This window comes from Venturia canescens, chromosome 2 (genome assembly GCF_019457755.1).
Source record: "Venturia canescens isolate UGA chromosome 2, ASM1945775v1, whole genome shotgun sequence".
Lineage (NCBI taxonomy): Eukaryota > Metazoa > Arthropoda > Insecta > Hymenoptera > Ichneumonidae > Venturia > Venturia canescens.
This window is the reverse complement of record NC_057422.1, coordinates 15,151,255-15,177,442: the sequence shown is the minus strand read 5'-3', so window position 1 is coordinate 15,177,442 and position 26,188 is coordinate 15,151,255. Positions and strand designations below refer to the sequence as shown.

The window sequence follows — 26,188 nt, the reverse complement described above, 5'->3', positions numbered from 1 at the left end:
CGGAGCGTAGTCCCGAAGATTTTCCCGGCGAGAACCATTCACGGGGTTTGCAGTGCTCAGCCCAATTTCGTTTCGTCTTCTCACATCCTCTCAAGCCCGTTGGCTCGAGAAGGTCCATTTGAGCCTTAACCAAGTCAGTAAACCTTCATTACCTTCCTCACGACTCACTCCCACCCATCAGATCCGATCGTTGACTGCGCGTTACCCCCATTTTTGCTTCGTTATTGCCGAAAGATTTTCAATGGAGAGAAATGAAGGAGGTTTGTGTGAGACAACCACCGATACCGACACGGAACATCTCATACCGACGCTGGATCCCTGACGCTGGTTATCGCTTTTCGTGTTTGACAATTAATCCTCACCACCGGACCTGGACCACTCAAGCCTGAGCTCGATAGATGCGTGTTCTTCTTTTGATACGCCGCGCAGACGATAAAATGAGAATCTTCTTCTAATTGAGGAAGATAAGAACGGAACTAATAATCTTAATGGGTACGTAAAACATTGACACCTTCTGGATGACGTTGAAGTGCTCTAGCCAGCTCAAGTCCCGGAGAATATTTATATGGTGAAAAAGAGAAGAAAAATGAAAAGAGTGAGACAGACAGTGTGAGAACGCGAGGAAGAGAGCAGAGGGGGGCGAGCAAAATTTCTATATCTATACATACATTATATACATATACGGCAAGAATGTCAACAGACTTATAGACGACGCATTCCAAGGCATTTTCAAGGCACTAGAGGATGCGATGGTGTGTGCCGGAGAGAAGATATGAGCGCGAGATGAACATTAACGAGAGTCGTACAAGAAGAGCAAGCGGTCGTGTATAGAGAATCGGAGGGCGATGACAACGAGCTAACAGCGTGAGTAAACATGGCGGCTCGGAGCCCAAAGCATCTCTACCTCATGGTTGTCGTTGATCGTGTCACTTTACCCGTTTCCTCTCAAACACTGAGCGAGACCGAGAGCCCCGTGTGCGGGGCTCTCCCGAGCATGTTTTCTTTTATTTTTCTTTATATTTTTTTCTTTTTTCTACAACTCATCCCATCGCACATGATAAAAGTACGAGGAGATGGGAATAAATCGAATGCAAAAATTATGAAAATGAGAAAGGATGGTGGTGAAGGTTGTGAAAAAAAGTTGCAAGAAATTACTGTTTCGATATTGAACGATCTTTGGTTTAATATTATACAACACAGTGGGAATTCTGTGGGACGGGGCCGTTCGATATACACGCTATATGTCAACATATACATATACAATAATTTTTTTCCAACTTTTCATTTTTCATGTTCCACGTATCATCGCAGATTTCTGCTCCTGCTGGTCTATATTTTCTCTTTATGACACATACACACTCTTCTTATATTTCTCATAGAGTTTTATATATATAGATGTCTTGATCAACGGTGTCAGTAGTACATTCGTTTTATTGTCTGTTTTCTTTCATATCGTTATATTTCAATGTAACTCGTATTCATCGGTGCCTTTAATATTGCGTAATAACAGTCACTATTTATCATTCCAACAACAAAGAGTGAAGATACTTTTTGCTTCACATGTTGAACTTTTCAGAGCTGCAATTTTTTAACTATGGAAAGTCCATTGAAAATAGACGTCTGACATTTTCATTGAATTTCCTGTAATCATCGATGATAAACATGATGATGATAATGATGACGAATTTACGAAATCCATCTACGTACACAAATTGTAACGTGATAATCAGTAATTTTTTTTTTTGCATGTTTTTAATAATGTCACACGTTTGTTTGTTTTTTTTTTTTTTTCTTCATGACAAAAATGATGCAATCTGTAGATTTTACTTTTCGTTCAACATATTACGTATACATTAAAATCTCAATCAGCTACCCGATAGGAACATCGTGGCGATCGAGGGTCAGATAGCCGATGGTGTTGCACAAATGATTGGGATACGAAAGAAATGTGTTGTTATATAGAGCACTGAATGATGGTATTTGATAGATTTGAAAGACTGAAGAATTTGACGATTTTATATTACGCTACGGGGTTTCAATATTTAAGAAAGTGTACAGATTACAGCTTTTTTATGGTATTTTATGTTTCCTTTCTTCAAATGATTCTTTGTATAGATCGATGTTGAGTTTTATGAGAGGACGAATTGAAGAGATTTGAATATTAACATGCATATATCACAGACGCGATGATACGATGAAGGACGCTTTGCACGGACGCGTCTAATTGTTGTTTCTGTTGTAACATTTATTTGTTTGAATTATTTTTTCGTATCTTCATCGTTGTATTATTTTTGAAATTTTCATTCGATGTGCGCTACCATGATCTAATGCATTTTAAATTTTATTTATAGACATTTCATTTTATCGACACGAGTTCAATGAACTTTGTTCACTAGTTTTTAAGTTAATTATCTATACAAATAAGCTCGTGGGCTGCCGCTACAGCATTATTTTAAAATTATCTATTTTAATTAGTAATCCGTCGACCGGTTCGAATGCCTTCGTATCAGAGTGAAATATTGGCGATTACGCGATCACTATAGTCCTGTAGAATCATCAGTAACAAAACAAATTCTATAATAAAAAATAAAAAATAAAAATAAAAAACAGACATCAAAGAGAAAACAATTCGTAAAGTTTCGGGTTTTTTTTCAAACCGGTCTCAGAGGATGTCACGGAAATGCTTCGGATTCATCGACAATCTCAAGGGTGCAACAGAGTTTTAATATGAAGACGACGGAAGAATGACAAAAACTATTGACAATAGTCAGTCGTTTATAAAGATTTGCCTACATCTTAACAAACATTCGCTAAATTCGAGATTCGCGAGTTTCGGAAGTCACTCTGAGGTCCCCAATTTTCAATCATCTTGTTCAACAGTAAAAGGGAATGTCAAAATTTGGTGAAATTATATTTTCGTACGGAACTGGTCGTCAAACCCATAAAATAATCGGTGTATGGAATAAAAAAAAATTTTTTTTTTTAATACAAATCGAAAGTCTCCGTTCGTATATAAAAAAGAAATAAAATGAAATGATGTCGACCTCTTTGAGATAATAAGATTATTCTTGAAAAAATAAATTAAGGGAACAATCTCGTTCAGCCGAATGCTCCGATTGATGCCATTGGGGATCATTGCGGTAGTGCGACTTCCGACTAACGTTCGTGAGAGAATTTTTCACTACTATAACATTGTAAGCTTACAAATATGTTTTCAGCATCGCGCTCTTGCGACGTCTGCTCATTCGACTTTCTTCGATGTTTTTTTCCCCATTTTTTATTGTTTATCTCGAACACGTAGATTCAATATAGTCGAGCGTATAAAGCCTTTATAAAAATAAAATAAATAATCTGAATAAATACGGCAATGGTATTAATATTATTTAATAAATATTAATTAGAATAACTAAATTCGTGTCTTCTACCATTCAATGATTTTTCTTTCTTTTCTTTCCTAAATCATTTTCACATCAACTTATTTGTGTATTGCACTCGGAGAGCGATTTTTTTGTCTGCAAAATTTCTCGCATCGGACCAATTGGTCTCGTCTCGTTATTTCTTTCTCTTAAGTGCAAAATACATTGAATTCAAATAGCTTTATGTGTTCGCCTTGTTCCGGTTCAGTAACACGCGTCATTCTGTACGCGTATTTAATACTCAATAAACTTCGAATATAAAAAAAAAAATAAAACCGGGCTCGACCTTTGAAACCTACAAAAACTGCTCTGCTTCGCACAAGCGCGTAGCTAAGTTTTCCTTTTTTTCCACTTTCTCCCATAAAATTACAATTATTTCATCTCGTTACTAAAATTTCAGCGAATATTCTACTTCACGCGACGTTTTCCAATGCGATTGGAAAATATTTCCAACGCATATTAATTTCATGTTAAAAAATTATGATTAAACGGAATTAAAAAAAAAAAAAAAAAAAAAAAAAATTAAAATAAAAACACTGTACATTCATTTAAATTCTAAGGACGTATAATGTTAAAACCTCGAATGCTTATAGTCCCTCCGGCCAAAACTTTCTTCACTCACTTTTGTCCTTCGTTTAACACTCGAGTATTTTGACCACCAATTGTTTTCCAATGCAGAAGAGAGCGCGTTGTTATTTCCTCATGAAAATGGCGACGGTGTACCATCAATTGCGCGACATCAATTTGCATCGGGTATTTAATATTTTTTTCTCATGCATTTGAAACTCTCTTGAAACTCACGCTGAGGAAGCTTCGTGCGTGCAGGATTATCTTTTTCATGTTGGATCGCTGGATTCGGCGTGTGTGCTTCTATCTCTCAACATGTACCTTTACGTGTGTCCATACGTATGGGTATATATATATATATATTCATATTGTATATAGTTAGACCGGCTGTTATAAAAACTTTCCGGCACAGAGAATGACAAAGGCGGCAAAAGCCGGCGGGGCTCCAATCGAACGACTCGACTCGTCTCGTTCCTCTCACTCTTCTCTTTTCCTCCATTCTCCTAGGCTTCTTTTCCCTTTTTATTCTTCAACCATTTACGTCTTTTCCCTGTCAGTCAGTGACGTATACAAATGTGTATGCAAGCGTATACGAATACATTTACGTGAATGTTTATGTCCGTATAAATACAGCCATGAGTGTACGCGTCCGAAGGTATTCGTGTACACTTCCGGTTCCCAGGTCTCCTCGGTCGAAGGAGTCGCGCGCGACATTGGCAATCCCAGCCGCTGTACGCAAGTCGCGTGATAACTTTTGACACATTCGATTTCACCGGTGTGCTGATATTCGCAAAACAAGAATTCTCACTGAAAATCTTTCGCTGATGATTTTCGAGCTGACCAATAAGTATTACGACGCCAACAGCTTCACTGTGCTCACGAAGATTAACGTGCGCACTCGTTCTGATGGAGGAAGTACTCGAAATCTTTCGATTCCTTTCGTCTTTCCGAATCTCACTCACGCTCCAGTCAAAAACGCTCGAAAACTTAGTCAACACGGGAAAAGTGGATCGGTGGCGTGGAAAAACTGGAATAACCAAGTTGGATGTTACGTCGTTGATTCCGGAGGTCCTTCCCGCCTTTCGACAGCTTCGGGAGCGTGTTTGTATCGATGGCGCTCTCGGTGCTACACCTTCTTCGAACTTCGTCGTAATTTTCTATCGTCATACGTTGCCATGCGTACTCAGAAAATTCACTGATTTTCGTCCGAATATTCGATGCACGCTGCGAACCCGTCGAGGAAAAACTTGCTAATTCAACGTTCCCTTTCCACGTCTCCTTATTTGACAGCACCAGATAAGTTTGCAACGACATGTATATACACTATTATATGCCAATGTCAATCATAAACCTGTATGGGTGAGTGTGTGTGTGTGTGTGTGTGTGTTTTCTATGAATGCCTTTGACAGGAGTGCATATCTACGAAAGGAGGGCCTCCAGACGAGGTATCGGTTTTCTAATGAGATGAGTGAGTCGTCGCCTGGTCGCCCGCCGCCGGCCTCCGCCGAGCCATCCTCAGGACTCCAAACTACGTCGGAGATGGTCGAATACTTGTACGATATATTCGAGACCATTCATGTAGTCACGAAATATCAGCCAATCGCGAAGATTTCGGTAAGTTTCTTGGCCGGACATTTCTCTGTATTCGCTGGACATCGCATCACGTGTTATGTCCGGTCGTGGAGTCACACCGCGCTCGACCAACGCCACTTGCAGCTCGCAGAGAACCTGCAACAAGCGAATTACGAAAATCTGATTAAAGAGAGTTCTCGAATTTTTTTTTTATTTTCAGATTCGGCTAATTTTTTAACGAGACTCGCTGGGAGAAAAGGGGAAGCTCACCGTCCGCAGGTTGAATTCGGTATCCTTGAACTGCTTGCGAAACTCCAATCGATGGTCTTCCTGGTCCCAGACTATTTGCTCGAGACCAACCGCGTACCTCTGCATGTATTCGTATGCGTCCAACAGTGCGGTATCAAGCTGTATCCAAGATTAAAAAAAAACGAATCGTAAGTGAAAACGAATAACGAGTAGTCATGATGTCTGAATAGCTGCTCAACCGCGTGTCAAACTCACCAGACGAATTTCAAGCTTTTGAAGATACTCCGAGTCGAGACTTTCGCCGAGGTGTTTCGGTATCTCGTTTAGGCCTGGTAACCAATCGTAGTGATTGTTTTTCCAATTGGTGTGCATGTCCTGCAAGTCCGTGCTGAAGGTTCGTTTTATCTGTTCAACAAAGAAGAAAAAAAGAAAAATTGAAATACATCGCACGATAGAAAACCCTTTTGTTTCATCGTCACTTCATTAACTTTATTAAAAGATGAGAAAAACATGAAAATTTGATGGTCGGAGAAACCAACGGGCTGCAAGACTGTTACGTAAAGGATACATTGCGACTTATTTCGTCACGAATAATAAAGAACCAAAGAAAGCATAAATTAAAAAGAATGAAAAATACGAGTCATGTGATACGTGGCGTCGTTCAGTGTCGTTATTTATTTCGGAGTCGATTGTCCTAGCAACAATTGATGTCTGGCGATGGCGAGAACTTCTGTCGATTTTTTGTTTCTCACTCTCAGCTGCCTTTTCAGTCTTCACAACTACGTTGTACTACTACCGAAAAGCATTTTCAGACTAGCAACGATCGGATATTCATCATACCAGATCCCTCCAGACTTCTCCCCCTTTCACTGTCACTGTCACACACGCAATCAACTAAAAGTCTCGATCGTACACGTGCGAAATTGCTAGAAGCAAAAAGATTTATCGATGCTTGGCAAATGCAAGTTAAAAATTTAAAAATCGATTTTTTTCAAAACGAAAAATTCCTCAAATATGTCCGAAATTCGTAATGTTAATTTTTTTTTAGAATAAACACAGTCGCACGATATTGGTCTAAAAGTGTGTTATGCAGAGAAAGAGTTGACCACGGGTACGATCGTTGTCGAGGCATTTGGTATCCGGTCTGTCCCATTTTAGTATGCAGTCGGAGTGCAGTCGATGTGTGGTACGGGGGGAAACCCGAGGCGGTGCGAGAGCCATGGAGGGGTCGAGACGAAAGCGTTTCCGATTCTGATTTATCGGAATCCTCTTCCGATATTCGCCGATGCTTTTTATCTCGTTTTTTTGCCTTTCGCTTATTTTTGCATTATCATTTTCCCCTCTCAGTGTTCGATTATTCTTCCATATTTCAGGCCATTCTCGCATACGAAGGCACGAATATTGTGTGCATTAAAAAATGGCAGAAATAAAAGTGCAAGCGACATCGCTTCACGTGGTGAATCGCGTTGGTAACGCCTTTTAGTTTGCCAACTGTCCATACGTACATCATCATTCATGAAAGCAATCTTGCATGAAGTACCGTACAACCCGAAGGGCCTCGACTGAATTCCGGCGCGAAACAGTGGCTGTTTACAACCTTGACGAACGCGTGCCAGAATAACTTTATGTCACCTGTAGGAAGCCACGTATCACCGTGGCAGACGCGTGAAGCTATTCTTTTTTTACATTTTCAAAGACCGGTATAGAGTACAAAATGAGCGTGATGGAGCATTTTTTTCATCGGAGGGACAGATCCTACAGTGTAATGGGATAGAGCAAGCGATGCGCCTACTTTTATGTGTCTCCGCAAAGCTTTGACAATGGAACGAAGGAAGAGCTGAGACTATTCGAGTATCGAAGCAAATGAGACTGAAGTTTTTTAGCGCTACGAATCGTACGTTAATGTTTCAGCAAAAAAACTGAAGACCGGAGAACTGAGATTTGGTTAGGGGAAAATAAAAATTGTCTTTCCGAAGTATGAATCTTTCACCGAGGCACACCCGCTTGCTTATCCCACGCTTCAATTTCCGATTTTTCATCGCGAAAGGGTGTCTACATACGAGCTTTTCTTTCTCTACTTTTTCTCGATCTCACCGAGACCCCTAATACCGTCTTCCCACTCTCACGTGTCATCCTCGTATTTCTTACTCAGATCACTCGCCCATCCAGCAAATATTAACCTCATGTATCATTGCACGTGTCATTTCACTGGCCAGCCATCGGTCCGATGCTACGTTGTACGTTTACAAAATATCGAATTATGCGCTGACTTAAAAAACACATTGGCGAGCGATTCTCTCGTTTGGTTGCAGCGATGATGAAATCCGCCTTCGCGTGGCCAAAACGCGCTCGCGAAAGATACCGTGAGAAATAATACGAATCAATAAAATGACCAATTTTGTGGGATGAGGCTGTTTGTTAATTTATATTTAAGGTAGGAATGATCAGTCGCTATCGGATTTTCTCGAACCGTTCGAAGGGGGATTTCGTTAACGGAAGTAAGAGAGTTTTTAGCGTATGGACCAACGTAGAAGTTCGATCCTGCAAGTTGCTATTTTCGTGCGATGTTTTACTTCGTGATGGAAAAACTTTGACAGTCATTCGATCACGGATCGAAATTTTGAGGAATAACGTCGCGCTGAGACTTTATGTCTGCGGCTGCTTTTCTTTTTTTTAGTCAAGAAAAAAGGAGTTTTCATTAAGGCATTCTCATGGCTGGCATAGCCAGTGGCATATGGAAAATGGTATGTGAGGAACGTTGGCGAGTTAAACCTCATATCGCGGCACGTGTTAAAGCTGAGTATAAATATACATGTATACGTTTGAATGGTCTTGGTAAAAGTACAACGTTCTTTCACGTAGGGCGATTCACATCGCGGAAAGACCCCGGCGGATGTAGCGTAATATTTCACGATTATTTAATTTCATCGATCCCCCACCAACTCCTTAACAGAAAATTAACGAGCTTCCGATCCCACCACATTTTTTTCCTTTTTGAACTGCAAAAATTTGTCAATTTATTTTGTAGGAGTAGATACTACGAAGGTGGTGAAACGAAGAGTTTTTATCAGCACACGAAAAGTCTCATCTGAGATTTTCATCGTCGATCGTCCGTTGAACAGATTCAAGAAGAAGAAACAACGGAGATTTGATAAGTGAAATTTCGTTGAAATATTATTCGTAGTAAAGAGCATGGTATGTTCGCTTCAATTTATAGTGTTTGTCGCGACAGAAGCAACAGTAGCCGCAGGGAGAACAAGCTTGCATCATATTTCATGTATAAATGAGCTCTTCGTCGATTGATGGGGACTTGATCTCTTTATTCGGATCTGAGAAATCGATGCTACACGTGGATATACGATCATCGTCGACCGGAAGTAACCTGCCATAAGCGTCTTCCGTCCGGCAGTTCGTCTCGCCTTACCCTGCACAACGTCCAGGTCGAGAAGGTACTGTTTCTCTTTCTTTTTTCATATACGCGGGCCCGTATAATGACATTTTCATGATATCATCGATCGCACGAGGACTTTCTGATCCAACATTAAAATGAAGCTTCGACACAGTGGGACTGATCGAAAAACCGGTGTGAACTTAAAAGACGTCAGAATCTCGTACGTTTATTTATAATTTCGGATGATAACAGCCACGGATAAGTGATTTTTCGTAATGGGGTCACATTATTCGTAGTATAGTGGAATATTGAAGGGATTCGATGATAATTTTGGCAACCGTAGAAATAATATACTCACGTAATCATCGCGAAAGAGCTGTGCGTGATCGAGAGCAGTTTTCGCCTGGACCACAACCTGTCGAAGGAGCTGCTCGTCCCTAAGTTGTACGACGTCCAGATCCCCGGCAAAATCCTCAGCAGCGAGACCGCAAGGGTTCACCCATTTCGGTGGGGAACTCAATCGTCTACTTTCGAGGCTCATCGTCGTTGGAGCGGCCCGCACCGAGACCACGAGTAATGTCACAACTAGTAGTAGGCTGGCTAGCCCTTGAAGAAAAAAACAAGAAAAAAGTGTGTTAGACGGAATCTATTTCTCAAATCGGCGAGAAGAATCGTCGCTGTTCAAATTTGGAGGAAGTCATTTAAAAAAATGGATTTTTGAAATATACAATTTTCGAAAATATCCTCGATGATTGCTTTCCTCGACTATCGTAATGATGTATTTCACAATCTTTCTCGCCACGAGAACCTTGTGATCATCACTCAGGGGCGCATACGCTTATCTGCCGAGTTTCGTGTGAATAAGGACCCGAGTTTTTTTAAAACGCGTGCGGAATCGCATTATATTCGTCAGTTATGAGCCTTAATGAAAGGGCTCGATGAACTCGCATCGAGGCAGACCCAACACTTTTCACGGCAGTGTGACGAGATGTAAAATTATTCAGTTTTTTTCAGTACCGCCGAATGATTTTCATCGATTTAAGTGCTGACATCTCCGCAGCCAAAAATAAATTGGCTGAGCAAAGAGCTGAGGACGAAGACGAACGAGTGGTGACAATAAATGTACATTTCACAGAGCATCAAAAGCGTTATCACGTTGCTACCACTTTACGAGTATCGACGTCGGATATCGCGCATGATTCGATATGGACCGCCGCGAGTAGGAAAATTAGTAAAAGTCGATTAAAACCAAAAAGTCGTTGAATTTAAAAGGAAAAAGAGGAGAAGGTAGATGGGCGAGCATCGTTGGTGGTGGCCGGGCGACCGTTCGAGGCAGCCGTTCGCGACGTTCCAGTGAAATTCCTTAGAAAACTCGCGGCGATGAACCGTGAGAGGATATAAGGGTAGAAAAAAAGTGATGGAAGAGTAGAAAGGGGAAGGGGGATGCACATCATCCTGGAGGCTTACAAGAAGAAGAAGAAGAAGAAGAGAAGGAAAAATGCGGTAATGGTGCACTGTCCTCGCATTGCTGGCGACAATTATACCCCATTACGTTCGACCGGGTGCGACTCCGCCCCTCCTGCCGCTGTGATCTCTCTTGCCTTTTACCACGGACACACGATACTCGGCGTACACTCTTTCTCACTGTGTGCTTTTGTCATGTTCAGATTGACTTCTGGCAAGCGGAAGGGCTGGCTTTTCGCGATATAACGAGTCGCTCTTGTCGCATACGTCGTTCCGTTTCGTAGCTGGTACGATTGCTAACGCGCTTATATACATTCGAGAAAGTTCATTAACGGTAAGCTGCTACCGATCGCTGTGAATGGTCGTATGAAAAATCAGACAGACCAATTCCAATGCGTTCGTACTTTGGAGTCTCCCAGGACTGAATACATTCCAAAAAAATGGTCCAAGTCACCTTATTCAAGACGAAAGAAATAACGAAGATAATCCTCCTCAGTGCAGAATACGGCATCGATACTCTCGTTTCCTAATATATGAAGAAACCGCAAGAATGTGACAAGCACTCGCATTGCGGTAGGTCGCGTTCTCCGGTAGTGACAGAAAAGCATCTCACCGCGACAGACACGCATACTAACGTTAACCGATTTATTGTAGACAGTTTTGCTCTTGAGACCGGTGAGTTTAACCCAGCCAGAGACACCCGCCGTTCGTAAAATGTTCATATATACCGGCCGCGATGCTGCAGCTCGGAGCAATGCGGAGCATCATCCGCGACGCGTTCTTCTACTACGTGCGATCGCAACTCAACGTTCCGGAAGGAGATATATGTTCATGCCGCAACTTCTATCCTGCTACGATTTCTTATTACACTCCCGCTTCTTCTGCTATTAGACTCCGCTTTGACACAGACCGTGCGAGATTCTCTTTCTTTCTTTCTTTCTACCGCGCGCGAGTCTCTTTCGCTCAACGGGATCCGTACGCAACAGGCACGGCGAGCGCGAGCGTCATTTTCGTTGGCATCTTAATAGCGATAAACTTAACGACTCCGCTAAAGGTTACAGCAATGTTTTAAATATGTATACAAGCTACGAACAACGAGAATTCCAACGTGTCCCAATGCCTCATCTTCAACGACCGTTCGCATTCGTTATCCTATTTTCTCAAGTCCCTGCAATACTCCGAAGCTTCAGCTCACATTTTATTGTGTAATCGGTTCACTCGATTTGTACCCGAACTCCAATTTTCTGCGGTAGAAGATAAACGAGGCTGAAATATCGTCGAATTCAATGCTGAACCGACGTTGCAAAAACTTTTGCAAGAAAAAATAAGTTTTCCTCTTTCCAGGAGCTTTGCGTAAAAATCGACGATTCTGACGCTGCTATTTCGAATTAATGAATTTCATCGCATAATTTTATTACTGAATCACTCGAAGGACCTTCGAAATGTCAGTTCGACCCAAAAATGACTCTGGAATCGTTACCCGCAGGTCGATATGCGGACAAACCGAACGAGAAATAGTAGCAGACTCGTCGTGAAAAGGCGTGGAAATGTAGTTACGAATATATATGCGGAACCACCTGTTGGGCTTTGAATCTACGAGCACACGACTTTCACCCCGCTGCAGTTTCATTGGTCCGACGTCGCATTGCTACATGGGCACAGGAAACTGTGAGATGCTTTCGCGTGCGCGCGCGCGCGTTCAACAGGTAGTGTGTGACCCTCTGACAAGCCAAGGTCGTTTTAGCGAGAGGAATCGAGAGAGAGAGAGAGATGGAGCCGTAGGAAAGAGAAAAACGAGCCATGCTGAGTGGTGGTGGAAAGGAACGCGATAAGAATCCACTGAATAATATCGCAGTGCACAATCGATTTATTTTCATTCCGGGTTATCTCGGAGCTTCTGTTGCGATCTTTCGTCAAACAAACACCACCGCATCTCCCACGAATGATAAGTTCGACGGCGTTACTATACCGGAGGATTTGAAACAATGGAATGATAAACATAAATAATGAGATAGACCGGATAAAGGATCATATTTTTCGCGGTGTCGCGTTACTGGATGCGACGACCCCAAAGGTCGAAGAATTATCAACTGCAAGTTTGACGCACGAATTTCTTACTATGTGATTCAATTTTTTAATACGCAACTTTATTATCATTTTTGACGTTTCACTTTTTATGATCGTCGCACGCGTAACTGTTGAGAGTGATTTCATAAAGTTCGGGAAATGTCAAAATGTGATATAAATTTTCAGCGGGAAACAAGAGCGTTGAATACTGAGGCAGCGCTACAAAAATACGCAAATTAATCCGTCTCATTGCGAAGGTAATTTGTTGAATTTTATGGCTCGCCTGAGGAATAGATCGAATAGGAGTGATCGGATTCACGAAAAAGTACGGAACACGGTCGACATGTGAGGACTTGTATTCAATGGGCGAAGAGAGGAGGATGACTAACGCGTTGATCGGCTCGTTTCGAGAACGTGACGTCGAGTTGGAGCGACAGGGCACACGACAGTGACTGAGGAAGGTTTCACGCCGCGAAAACACAAAAAAAGGGAGGCGATGGAAACGTCTTTGAGGACTTTTATATCGTCCTGTTGACTCCGAATCTCATGAATTCATTAAAATATCATTTTTCTTTTTACGTTACGATCCTTTATAATTAACCTCTCGAAAATTTTCGACGAGTAACGGAAATGAAATTACGAAATAGTCACCAGTCCCTGGAATATGAAAAGGCCCACCGACACTCAATTTTTGGACTGAGGAATCGATCCTAACGAATTAAACCACACTACGACTCGCGTTGCTCAAACGCCGAGTATAAATCTTTTCACTACAACGCACAAATCGGTAATCGTATAAAAGGGAGGGGATTTATGGGACCCCTATATTTTCCTCGGCTTTTACCGCGTAAACTCGTCGATAACCGATCCGATGTCACGGCCACGCGCGTACCGGAGTCGTGATAATCCGCGATCCTCGATTCGCCCAATGCTCAATCACGGGATCTGCCAAGACCCGAAATTCATTCAGTTCGTTCTATATGCAGTCGATTTTGTTTAAATGCAAAAGCAGTTATCAATACGCTGTACGAAAACCGTCAAGTCAAGTGGGATTCGTAAGTGCTGAACTTTCGAAGCCAAAGGAAAGAAACAACGAGGCAGAAGCAAAAACCGGAAATGAATCTCGGGCTTTCCGATCCTAAGAATACTCCGATGAAATAGAAACGAAAAAAAGTAGCGAGCGACACACGGATTACAAGGTGTTCGTTAAACGGGGTATGCCGATTTTTCTGAACGCCCTATAGTCGGTATGCTCCCAGCCGCCGGGAGATAAATTAATCGAGGCACGACTCGTCGCTTTTCCGGCCGTTAAAAAGCGCGCCAATCGATTTCCGCCGCGTGTGCTTGTCTCGTACAATCGAGACTTTGTACGCCTGGTAGACGATATGTAATGAATGAGCTATCATGAATGAGGATTCTTAATTGTAAAGGAACAAAAATAGTGAATCATTTTCGCTAAACCCTCATCAATGAAAGATGTAACGCTGCAAACGCCGCCCGGACGTTATTGCTTCATGAATTTATCATAGTAAATGCTACGACACATAAATATTGTTAGCTCTGTACAAAAAGGATTCGGGCACGCCGCATTGTCTTGTCGTTGAACGAATGCGATGTTTCGGCAAACCAAAGGAAGCACGAATCCTTGAAAATCCGCTTGATTGATTATTAATTCGCAAGGAACGCAATCTCCGAATATTAATCAGCGCATCGTATTAATTAATAAGTGGGTCCTAGCTGGAACCGTGATTTATCGACGCTCACCGCGGTGAATGTGACATTGCGACGAGGAATTTATTACAACGAGCCAATAAATCTCAAAAGTCCTTTGAAATTGTGCCATCGACATTGCAATCGGTTTACGAGTGTTTCGAAGTGAAAATTCCGTCTTCGTCAGAACATTTTTCGTTCAAATTCTATCCAAACAGAAGTTTCAATGTCTCCTTTTGAAGTCTCCGAATTGCTAAGAAATTGACAGAACTTTATCGAACAACTTTCCGATCGATAAATTTATCGTTGGCGTTTGCGTGAATCGCAAACGTTACGCGGCTACAAACATATCTATATTTTGATCGATATATTACATATGCAGGCGGGGACTATGCATTCTCTCTTAACTGACGGCTCGACTTACTCAGCCACGTGGTGGAGTTGTTTCTGTGTTGAATCGACGATGAACTTCTCGTGGCAGTGGTACTATCATTGGCATTGCAACATTTATCCGACAGGATTCTGTCGACTTGTATAATATGATTTTGGCAACGAAATAGACAGGGATGTGTATCGCAACACGGGCATTTATCCGGATCGTCAGTCTTGTGTTTACTTGTACTCGTGAATTGTGAGTTACAGCTGATATTTTGCCGGCACGTTATACTCGTTCTCACTGTTTCCTGATTCATCGGTGACGTTGTTGACGAGGCGTCGGTGGTTTTTCTGTTGGTCTCGATGCTACTATTATTCTGGTACGTAGGCAGGCTCCCATTGCAGTTTGAATGTACACCTCGTTCGAGAACACGGTGAGATGTAGTCCTCTGATCGCGTGTCATAATAGCCTCCATCGTCGTTCTTAGATCACGGATTATTGACACTGTATCCAACTCGGTTCGATCGATCATGATCGAATCACACTTTTTATCACTTTTTCCTAATTTAACGCTTAAACCGCGCACGTTTATCATTTCTTGTGGTTATACATATGTGCATATGCGTGCATAAGTATGCGGGGCTAATCAACGGGAAGTTGTGTATACACGAATCGGTGCATATACGTCTGTGAGTAAACGCACGTGCGTATTACGCAGTGGAGTAATTTTATCGCGAAGCCGAGCCCTACTGATCGGAGATGGTAATAAATAAATAGTTTAAGCCCGTGACTGGAACCAGGCCTTTTTATCGTATCCTGTTATTGGAGTAATGCGAATATTTAAGCACCGAATGAGCGCAGGCTCGTCAAGGAGAATAACACGGGACGTTTCGGACGACGAATAATATGTTGAAAATACCGTCGGTGTACCGGTTATCTAATAGAAGCTTGATCCCGTGATTTCCGAATGGCGTTATCACGTACAATATCCTCATAAAATGAGTTGAAACGTCACTTGATTCTTATCAGAGCCAACCCGCACTCTCGTCGACAAATAGTTATAATGTGAAAAAAGATCTATGTCTGCACAGAATCACAATCCGTTTGGCACTGGTCCCGGCACACGCGATGCACTGATTCTTATACGAGGGGGGTGGGAGGAGAGAGAGCGAGGGGGGCGGCAACGACGACGACAGAAAGAGGTTGAGGGAGGAGGGAGTCCGAGCAAGGGAGAGAGGGAGGGTGCCAGTAAACGGTGAGCTAAGGTAGTGGCGGTTGTGGAGGCGGGGGTACCCAAGAAGAGGGCTCTTCCTCTCTCTCTCTTTCTACACTCCAATGCGGGAACGACTCTATGAGAATAGAAATCAGCTCGAACTTAAGGGTGCCCCTGGATTTGCTACCCTTACTCTCCTGCTCGTTTCCCAGCTATTCTCCTCCCTTTCTCCCTCCTCCTTTATTCTTCCGCCGCGGTGTATTTCGTATCGCTGTCCGTTCCTTACAAATCACGACATTTTGGCGGCGGACTTCGGAGGTACTCGATGGGACAAATATATTGGGTTTTTCCGTCTCTCTCATTTACCAAAAGGTAAATCCAGGTTGGAGAGACGGTAATGTACTCGGGGGTCCCTTGTTCCACCACGGAGGTCTTTGTGGTCCTGGGGGGCCCGGTTGAGGTCGTGTGCCCAAGCCGAGTGTCAGAAGGTGACTGAGTCGCGTCTCTACCAGCTTGAAAACCTGGTGCGCACACATATACGGAGCCACACAACCTCACCGACACTAACGTTGAGGTGCGAGCTAACGCGCGTCCTGACGTATATTAGACTGTGTGCTCAAGCTCCGCTTGTGGCAAAGGTGCGTATATGTATAAATACGTTTCCAGGTAGATGTTGAGGCGAATGGCTGAGTTGGTATTGGTGAAGGTATACACATGCCCAAGACGCTGTCACCGCTCTATGTTTCTCGGACTTCCACTGTACTATGCGACAGTACTAAATTCTGAATGTCTATGTTGCTCGTTTCATGGGTGAACGTGTGTGATGAAGCGCGGAGAAGGAGAAATGAAACGGTTCGTCAGACACTACGAACTTTGCTAGAAAGAGATAGCCGATGATCGTTCGTTAACTCGAATCGCGGAACAAGAGGAGTCGAATAGTAGGAGTCCACCTGCCGAAGGCAACGGAGCCTCGGACCCATTGGATTTACTAGAGATCTCGAATCAGTCGCCCAGTCTTCGTTACTGAAACATTGGGACGAATTCGTTCGATTTCTCATGGCTTCTCCTGACTCAGGATCATTTTTTAATGCTTTTTACTGGTTTCACCACAGCTCTCATTTATCTTCCGTCACTCCAGCGATGGCAGTTTGCAATAAGATTAAATTTGAGAATCGATCCTCAAGCGTGTGTTATTTCCATACATATTTTTCTAATTATTCTATAATATTGAATCCTGAAAAATGATAAGCAGCCGATGATAGCACGTGGCTCACGCGGTGGACACTCTCTTTTCAAACCCACGAGTCCTTCGGTCCCTCTCTCTCTTTCCCTCTTTCGATCCCCCTACTCCATTTCTTGTTTCCTTCTCTCCTCCACCCTCTGGTCATAAAGAAGCGTGGCGCGATGAGCTACTCCGATGAAACTATGTGTTAGTCTCCCACCATCAACTAACACCACCAATTCCTACTACTTAGTCTCTCTCTCTCTCTCTCTACGCCAATAATATTCACAAACATACACGTGCGTGTACTCAGACATGCAGACAGTATTTCTTACTCACGGTCTCTTGCACCTCTTATCCTTCATGCTGCCCCCACCACCGGCGAGCCCACGACGATCCGCCACACGGACGTCTCGTTCGCTCGCTTCCACCTATCCCTCTTCCCTAACCAACTCCCGCACCACGCGCTCACTCACCGTCCCGGTTATCCGCGACTCATTCATAACTCCCCGCGATGAGAGCGCACGAGCTCTATCCACTCCCCACCACATCACAAGCATAAACGATACTCCGAAGCTCCGTCTTGGTAAAGCAAGTGCGAGAGCGAGAAAGAAAGAAAAAAATGAACGACCAAGCTAAAGATCTCTGAACCCCACCAACGACTTTAGCGAACGGCGGTTATACCAGACGCGCGCGAGGACCTGCCACTCGTGCTGATTCACATTATCTATCGGACGAGCGAGTATATTACAATGTTTGATTATATCCTCACATCTCCGTCGACTGACGACGTTACATAGGCAAGGAAAAGCACCGAGAACTCTTTTTCTCAACCTCAATAAGATATGCACCGCTCCTCGAGGTGGAATGGCATTTGAATTCATTTTGCATGCCTCTTGCAGTGAATCTTTGGCCTTCCGTCTGCAAGGATAGATTGAACAAAAATGAGCGAACGCGCGCGTGCAATTGAATATCAAACGAACGCCGATCTCGAAATTCAAAGTTCAAAGATCGAGTCCTAAAAAATCAGCTAAGCGACAATGTGAATTGGAAAAAATAATATTCAAAGGCGGACTGTTTGATCGCAATGATTTTCTTCACCGGCTAACTTTCTAGTGGAAACTGCTTGTGGAAAAAAACTTACGAGCACCCAATAATTATTGTGTAATTTCATTGTACCAGCGACTAAAGGTTTCAATGAGAAAAATGTGCAGGTATATTTGACGACATCGATTGGAGCTATTTTTTCATGTTTTTATCTTTGTAAAAGCTGGATGAGTCGAATGTGTAGTCAAGACGTACGTACAGATGTAGATAAATATGAAGTCGGATTGGATCCGTCGCTTGCTGGAAATTGCTGAGATCGATGAGGTTGTAGACAGTCGGTATCGACGAGCCAACGAGGCAATTATATCACGGGGCGATAATTATCCGACAATAGAGCGATGACAAGGCAAGAGATGGAGGACGAATCGAGCGTCGTTTCGAGCGTTGAGTTATTTCTATTTCAAGATTTTATTTTTCTCGTTATCTGCCATACTAAAAACTATGCAAGTCCTGAAATAGCACTTGCGAGTCCGTCATTTCTTTTCGTGCCATCAGTTTGTTTTAAAAAAATCTCGAGAGTGAAAATGATGAGAATCCAAGAAGAGAATCGAATCACTTAGCCGATGAAATGGAAATAAAAATGCGAAAAATTAATTGATTACTGAAAAAAGTCGTCAATATACAATGAAATCATTTGACAGACGAAACAATCGTTCCGGATTGTCAAAACTCGCCAAAAACAAATTGTGAAATTCCCCCCGTTCTTGCCAACGGTATAATCTGGAGCTGGGGCCTCCGATGACGTTTCCCTTTCACTGTCTCTGAAACTTTTTTCACGTCTCACGCGTGCGTAATCTTCCGATCAACAGGCTCACCCATCTCCGGTGATTTTTGCTGCCGGCGAAAGGGCGAGTGAGATGGACTGCTGTATGGTTAAAATTATTGCGAAACATCGAACGCTCCTGCAAAAGAGAAGGGTGTATCCCCAAACTCCGGACCTCCGACGTATGCGAGACACACTCACTCAAAAAAAGGAAGAGAGAGGGTGAGGCCGATGGTTAAAAATAAAGAATCCACCGCTGGAGAAATAAAAGATGACGAAGATGAGACTCCATTACGTATACATCCGGTTGTCTATTGCCACATGCAACACGTTACTTCTTGTCCAGTCCATGGACCCAGAATTCCCGAATGATCCACGCTCAGCGACGCCGATGTCATATTTCGATCCTTGGTAATGACATTGCGAATTCCGACGCAATGTTTGGTTAGTGGGTCAGGACTTTAAAGAATTTCGTACCGGAATTCGTGACCGATGTTTTGCACAGATTCAAGTGCCCCCAGGAAACATCACCGTCCCATTTGAGGATTGCATAGCTCCGGAATACACTCGCCGAAACTTTTCGCAAAATATATTTTTCGAATTAATTGTTCTGTCGACGTATCGATAGTTTATTCTATTTTATAGCATCTTTAGGCGTCAAGTGTCTGAGGGATTCGGGAGCTGTAATTGGAAAAGAATGAATTTTCCCTGGTTCCGGTCATTTTTTATGGTTATAATGCTCATTTAGTCTGGATAAAAGTTACCACGATGCAGAAGTCAAGTGCGTCACAAAGTGTGAAGCCACTGAGGTCAGAGATCCAATAAACGATGTCGACTTGCTGCAGCCACTTTTTATGGCTCCCCTAATTCCACACGAATCCCTAAACACATCGTCGGAATGGAAAAGACAATGATCGCTTTTGAAAAAAGAAGGAAAAGGAGGGTCTTTGCGAATGAGCTGGATTAATTTCTCATTTGCTTTCACAAATAGTTATATACGCTGTTGGGTATGCATGATGTGAAATGAATCTGAACGACATAAACCACAAGATCCTGGAGAATGACTAGCGTGTCTGGTACGTTGCATCTCGCCGAGAAAACCTGACGTCATCGTGCCAGCACACCGTTCGAAAAGCACGTGATACAACGGCGATTCACGAGCGAGCGTTTGCCAGAGATTCCGTGCGCGTGGGTGGAAGACGAACGGGAAATCCCGCCAAAAATCTCGCACGATGGAAGAGCTCCCCATCGCGTTTCCGAGTTTTTGTGCCATCATCGATTGCACGAGCCAGGGGTCGCCTTCATTTTACTACGATGAATCACGTGTCCCTCTCGCGTAACGAAACTTCGAATGTGATCATTCTATTTTATTTGCTTTTCCGCAATATATATATTTTTTTTTACTTCAATTCTCACGAGCAGCAGATACATAAAGAAAGAAAAATAATGACACACGATATTTTGACGTTATGTTATATTGAGGTAGTACCGAAAATAATAATACGAGACTCTTACTAACGCGCAAATCTAGTGACGGCTCCAACAGAGATTATCCGAGAAGTTTTACGATCTCTTAATCCAACGAACCCCTATTTTTATGCAACGAATGCTGTTGAAAATACAAATTCATAAAAGCTGAATCGACAACTTCGATCCTAATTTTCTCTCAATTGAAAAAATCAGTTTATTTCTTATATTTTTCATGGTACAAACAATCGTTTGGGCTTCCAGGAAAAGTGATGGAAAAAGGTACTCCATTTCTTTTGTTATCACAGTGTACCGCGCGCTTTGGAAGTGTTGAAAATAAACTGACGATTTACAACCAGGGATTAAGCGGCCATTTAAAACGCTGTGAATTTCCACAATGCGCGACTCTCTCGCATCGCCGTCTAACTCCATTATCTACGTCGCGTCAAATCTCGTAACCGACTGATGTATTAACACCAGAACAAATGCAAATATGACCTCTCCCGGTTGCCGACTAAAGGGATTTCGAGTCTGTAACCATTCGCGTATTCAAAGCTGCGACCTGTAGGCCATTAAGTTTTGTAGGTCTTTATGGATTTCAAAGTCGAGTTAATCCCACGCATTGATCATCAGGTAAGGAATTAACTCTATGATTGGAAACCAATTTCCGTAACATTGGGAAGACCCAATGTTAAATATTCAAGGGGTTTTGGGTGTCTTGCTAGCCCTTTAAAATATAAATTATTGTACATTCTCAGCTACGCACGTTTTTTCCCATAAAATCCGAATGTATAATTGGATTTTATGGAAAACTGAGAACAAACAATTCAACACAGCCTTAGTGAGCGTTCTATCTTTCATACGATACTGAAACGTTAGTGAAATCTTAAATCGAAAAATTGTATCGATAATAATTCCAATTGTTTGTGCCAGCATACTAACTTTGAAAAAAAAAAAACATTTGCACTTGAGCTTCGAATGCTTCGTTGTGAAAAATTTCATTTCTAATATCGAAGAATGGCCCTACTGGCCCTACTTTTCTGCGTGTAGCTGAACTTTTCTGTTATGAATCTCGGCCTAAGATCGATTTCAAAATTCACGAGGCAGTTAATTGTACACATAAATTCAAAAGTTTGACTCAATATGGCTGCAGGTTAACTCGCCATCGACAGGTTTAGTGCACCAAATAAACACTTTTTGGTGGGGAAACGGCAAACCTCAAGGAAGTACTGATCTGCGGAACGCACATTATACGCATACACAAATAAAAAATGGGACTGATTCTCGCCATTATGATGCGGTCGAGATGCACTGGATCACTTAATCCGTTTGCCAGCTTAGCATATTGTCCGTTCGGTCATGAGCCCTGACTCCAGGATTATGCGGGTCGAGTCAAAAAGGGATCTGCGTGGGGAAGTACGCCTGCTTGGCTGACTCGGAAATATTTATAACTGTGAATACAATGAGACAATCTACGTGAAATACGGGATAGAAATTTATTTCTCGGCCGAAAATCCAATAGTATTCAAACAATTGCTACACATAATTAGCATCAGCGAAAGAAAGGGCTACAAAGACTAGTTCCCATGTTGAGGGAACCCTCTTTACACCTGTTGATTATAAATATTGATTTATTCATCATACTTCCGTTCATTAGCGAGCGAGCAATAGGTGGATACTTGATCATTTGATTGAAATTAATGTATGACGACCTTAAGGATGTTAAAGCGGGTCGTACTAGTCAATGGACAGTCTTTGACCATATTTTTTAAAAGAAATTACTACAGGCAATTATATGTAGCATAATATTATTAAGAAATGTTATAATGATTTTTGAACGGTAAATAATATTCAAGTTCATTTTATCATGGAAAAGATTTTGTGCAGAGTTGTTAATATGACTCGGTAGTGCATTGTGAAAAGTTTACGTCTGACAACGTCGGGCGTTGAGGTACCCATAACCTCAAGTTATTATGTCAACAAAATGATCCGGCATAACACATTCACGCCACTCACGGTGAAGATAAAGGGAAATTTATTTCCAAACGATCGATCCCATACCTTTTGAGGCCTCTCAATAAAAAATCTTACACATATTACCAAGCATTTGATGAAATGAAATTTATTTTACAAAAATATACCATCCCAAATTTTTTTTCCGTGCATTTTTTCATTTTCCGTTTAGTAATGAAAAAAAGAGCCCATCTCAAAAGAATTTTTGTATACACAATGTGCAAACCGCCTTTCTGAGCCAATTGAAATATTTTCTAAACGCAAATTATATACATTTTTTTGCATTAACGTTTAGTTATTTATGAATGCAATCATTTCTTCATAGTTTTTATATCGCTTGAAATGCTGTGTCAAAATATCGTCAATTTTTTCATTTGGAGTGAGCCTCTGACAGTAAAGTTAGGTTATGTACAGATGTATACATATATAGGTTTTGCGGCGTTGCCACAACTTCTCAGGGTTATAAAATCCTCAGATTCCGTGAGCATTTGTCGTCTTTAACTTTATATTTCTAATTCAGATGTCCGTCGACCCCCTTTTTTTAACTAACCGTTAGAATTCCGAGGGTTCAATTCATATAATTGATTTTTTTTATTATCGACATCTGATATAGAATTGCATCAAATTTTGAGTTATACAAGCTTCGAAGCCATTGCGGCTATAGGCGACACGTAAAATTGGGTTCTTTTTAACTAATAATATTTCGATTATATAGTCGATAAGGGACCTTGAAATTTCACACAGATCAAGTATTAAGCTTGGACTACGACGTACAAAAAAATTAGAGTGCCATCTGAAATCGAGTCTAGTGCTCGTACATCCTTAAAATCGACCAGCCTTAAAAAGAGCGTTTGATCGAGGCGTGTTGTATCAATCGTTCGAATTTCATTTCGAGCCTGGTTTTTCATGTACTTGAAAGTAAAAACATCTCTGCAATTTGCGAATTTTGACTCATCACGGTTTTCAATTGATAACGTATTTTTACTGGATTCTTTTCATTGCATCGATTGGTAGAGGTAAAATAAAAAATATAATTGACATCGAATCGATGTCTATTCTCATGATTCAACGAAAAATATTGTTCGTTCATGTATCGTTTTATGCCCCGTTTTTAAATTCCGTATCGATTTGTAACTAAATGGCTTGCATGATAAATTTTGTACGATTGTTTTGTCAATTAATCCCATTCGAACTTCTGTAATTATAGTATGCGCTGACTGTAATAGATTTATATCAATCGTAGAGATAAGCTTTGTATTTTGTCTGGTTGTAATCCGAATCTCTCGTACTTTCGCTCTCTCTCTTTCTTTTCTCCTTCATTCCATTTGTATCCCTCTTGCTTTCTACACTAAAGCGTTTCTGGAATATATATACCTATATATGAAGGATATTCCATGTAAAATTTCAACTAAAAATCACCATCAACTTTACGCGGGTTCAAGAAAATTTGCTTGCTCTCAATTAAAGGTAAAGAATTATAGAATTTCGCCAGCATTTGAAAAAAGGTGCAGGAAAGATTACTACGAATAACATTTTCCTTGACAATTTCTAATATTTTCTTAGTTTTTCAGTCTGAATCGATCGACGAAGAAGAAAATTGCAAGAAATGAAAATTTTCTAAAATTCGGAATGAACCAAGTGAGACGATAACGAGATGCAAATGCATAAAAAAAAAAATTCATGAGAAACAGAGAATTGGAGATTTCGGTCCGAAAATTGCAAACGAAAGGCCTCGTGCATCCGCCGAACCGAGAGGCGCTTTTTATCTATATCAGTTTGCGCTTGTCGTGAGACTGTTTATTCGTAATAATCACCGCACGTCATTGGAGGTCCCTGACGCCTTCACATCGTGAGAATGTCCGAAAGTATTCGTTCGATTAACACTCAGAGCTGAGTGAGGAGAGCGATCAAATCGTTCTAATCGAGATTAGATAGAAGCTTGTATTATTTTCAGGCCTTAAATAAAAAACAGTGAACTTGGTTATACAAGTGAAAGTCCATCCGATGGATGAGTTGCTAGACCTTGGTCAGTTGAACTGACCTAGCCTACTACCCACACGTTTACGAGCGATTGTAAAGCGTGTATCAGTAGATGCATCGGTGATCCTGAACTTGATCAACCGGTTCTGATCAATCGTTCTCTCCGTGCCATATTAATTTGTCACCGCTTCTTCACGATTATGTGTGAAAAAAAAATATTGTTCGTCCAAACACGTTATGGAAATGCCATTTTCATGCTGTGTATTAACGACTCTTCTTGACAGGTGGATCTGTCACTAACCTTTTGCAGGACAACGAGAGCAAAAAAATTGTAAATAAACTCGAAATGATACAACGGAGCATGCGTACAAAGCTGAAAAATAAATTTCACATTCTCCTCTTTTTCAATAACCGACTATTCCAAAGAATCCTCACTGCTGATCTTGTTCCCTTCCATCCAAAAAAACCCCATGCAGACTCCATGAAATCTTCGCTCACCTTTGCTCGTTACAGAACCAAAAAACTGAGCCAAGCACGGTCTTTGTTATCGGTTATTCCCCACGAAGATTGATCACCTTATATGCGCGAGAATAAATGTTACTATGATATACAATGCTTATTAGGTTTTCTGCTAATACAGAGTGGGAAATGCTTCAACAGGGATATTTGAGTAGCGCACGTCGCTGGCCACAATGAGCTATACCGTGGTCTTTTTAAGTGGTGACTTATGTTCCATACCCGGAACGGGAGCTCCCACGTTAACGCACTACTCCCCATGGAACGTGTGAGTGTGTACGTTTATAAGCTACGGTGCTCTCGTGCCGAGAGGACGTAAAAAGACCAACCGCTCTCCTCGCTCCAGCGTGTGGCATAATTAGTGAGTCAATGTGATAATCATTTAGCGAGAAAATGCCCGAGTTTTCTGGCGAAACCACGCAGATGGCTACCGAGGTCATAATCCGAGAACTATATAAAGCTCTATGTATTTTATCTCGACGCGCATATGAGTGCATCTCCGCGGATAATCGCCCACACATTTTCTCATTACAGCACGATCGTGGTACCAATCTATTGATTCATTGACTTTTATTCATAAATGTAGCCCTCTATCGTAACGGGAATTTTTTTATTGAATCGCTCACTCGCTACTGACCGGAGGCTGATGTTCAGCTGCTCTGAATACGCAAGAATATTGAGGGATCATTTCAGAAATGGGTTCAAACTTCAGAGAATGTTGCGCTACAAAGTTCCAAAAAAAAAAAAAACGTTCTAAGCGTTCAACCGACACGGCGATGAATCTTTTATTTGATGCGATGATGAATCGTTTCCTGATCCAATGATATTAAACTGACCATTATGAGCCAAGAAAATAAAACTTTGAAGCAAATCGTTAATCCATTTATATAAAAATACATCGGATACAAAAACCAACAAGGGTTTCCAATTTTACAACTCGGAACTTGTGACGCACTGGGGAATGTCCCGGAGACTAGAAAATAGATTTTTCTTCATACCTCGGTCGAAAGTACGCACTTTCGGCCCCGATTTCAGGGCCGAAAGTTCAACATTCCTGCATTGGTAAAAAAAAAACACGCTCGCTGTGACAGCGGG

At 41.8% G+C, this 26,188-nt stretch overlaps 1 protein-coding gene across 2 annotated transcripts in view; it reads right to left on the bottom strand.

The window, feature by feature from the left end:
• Positions 1 to 1,151: 1,151 nt before the first annotated feature.
• The window catches only part of LOC122406372 (uncharacterized), a 48,980-nt gene continuing 23,943 nt past the window's right edge, over positions 1,152 to 26,188 (bottom strand). For both annotated transcript variants that reach the window (XM_043411780.1, XM_043411779.1), the window contains 4 exons: positions 9,554 to 9,801; positions 6,060 to 6,209; positions 5,826 to 5,963; positions 1,152 to 5,711 (listed from right to left, as the gene is read on the bottom strand). In XM_043411780.1, the coding sequence (XP_043267715.1) occupies positions 5,499 to 5,711; positions 5,826 to 5,963; positions 6,060 to 6,209; positions 9,554 to 9,736 (684 nt within the window). In that variant the 5' untranslated portion in view covers positions 9,737 to 9,801 and the 3' untranslated portion in view covers positions 1,152 to 5,498. The remainder of the gene's footprint in view (positions 5,712 to 5,825; positions 5,964 to 6,059; positions 6,210 to 9,553; positions 9,802 to 26,188) is intronic.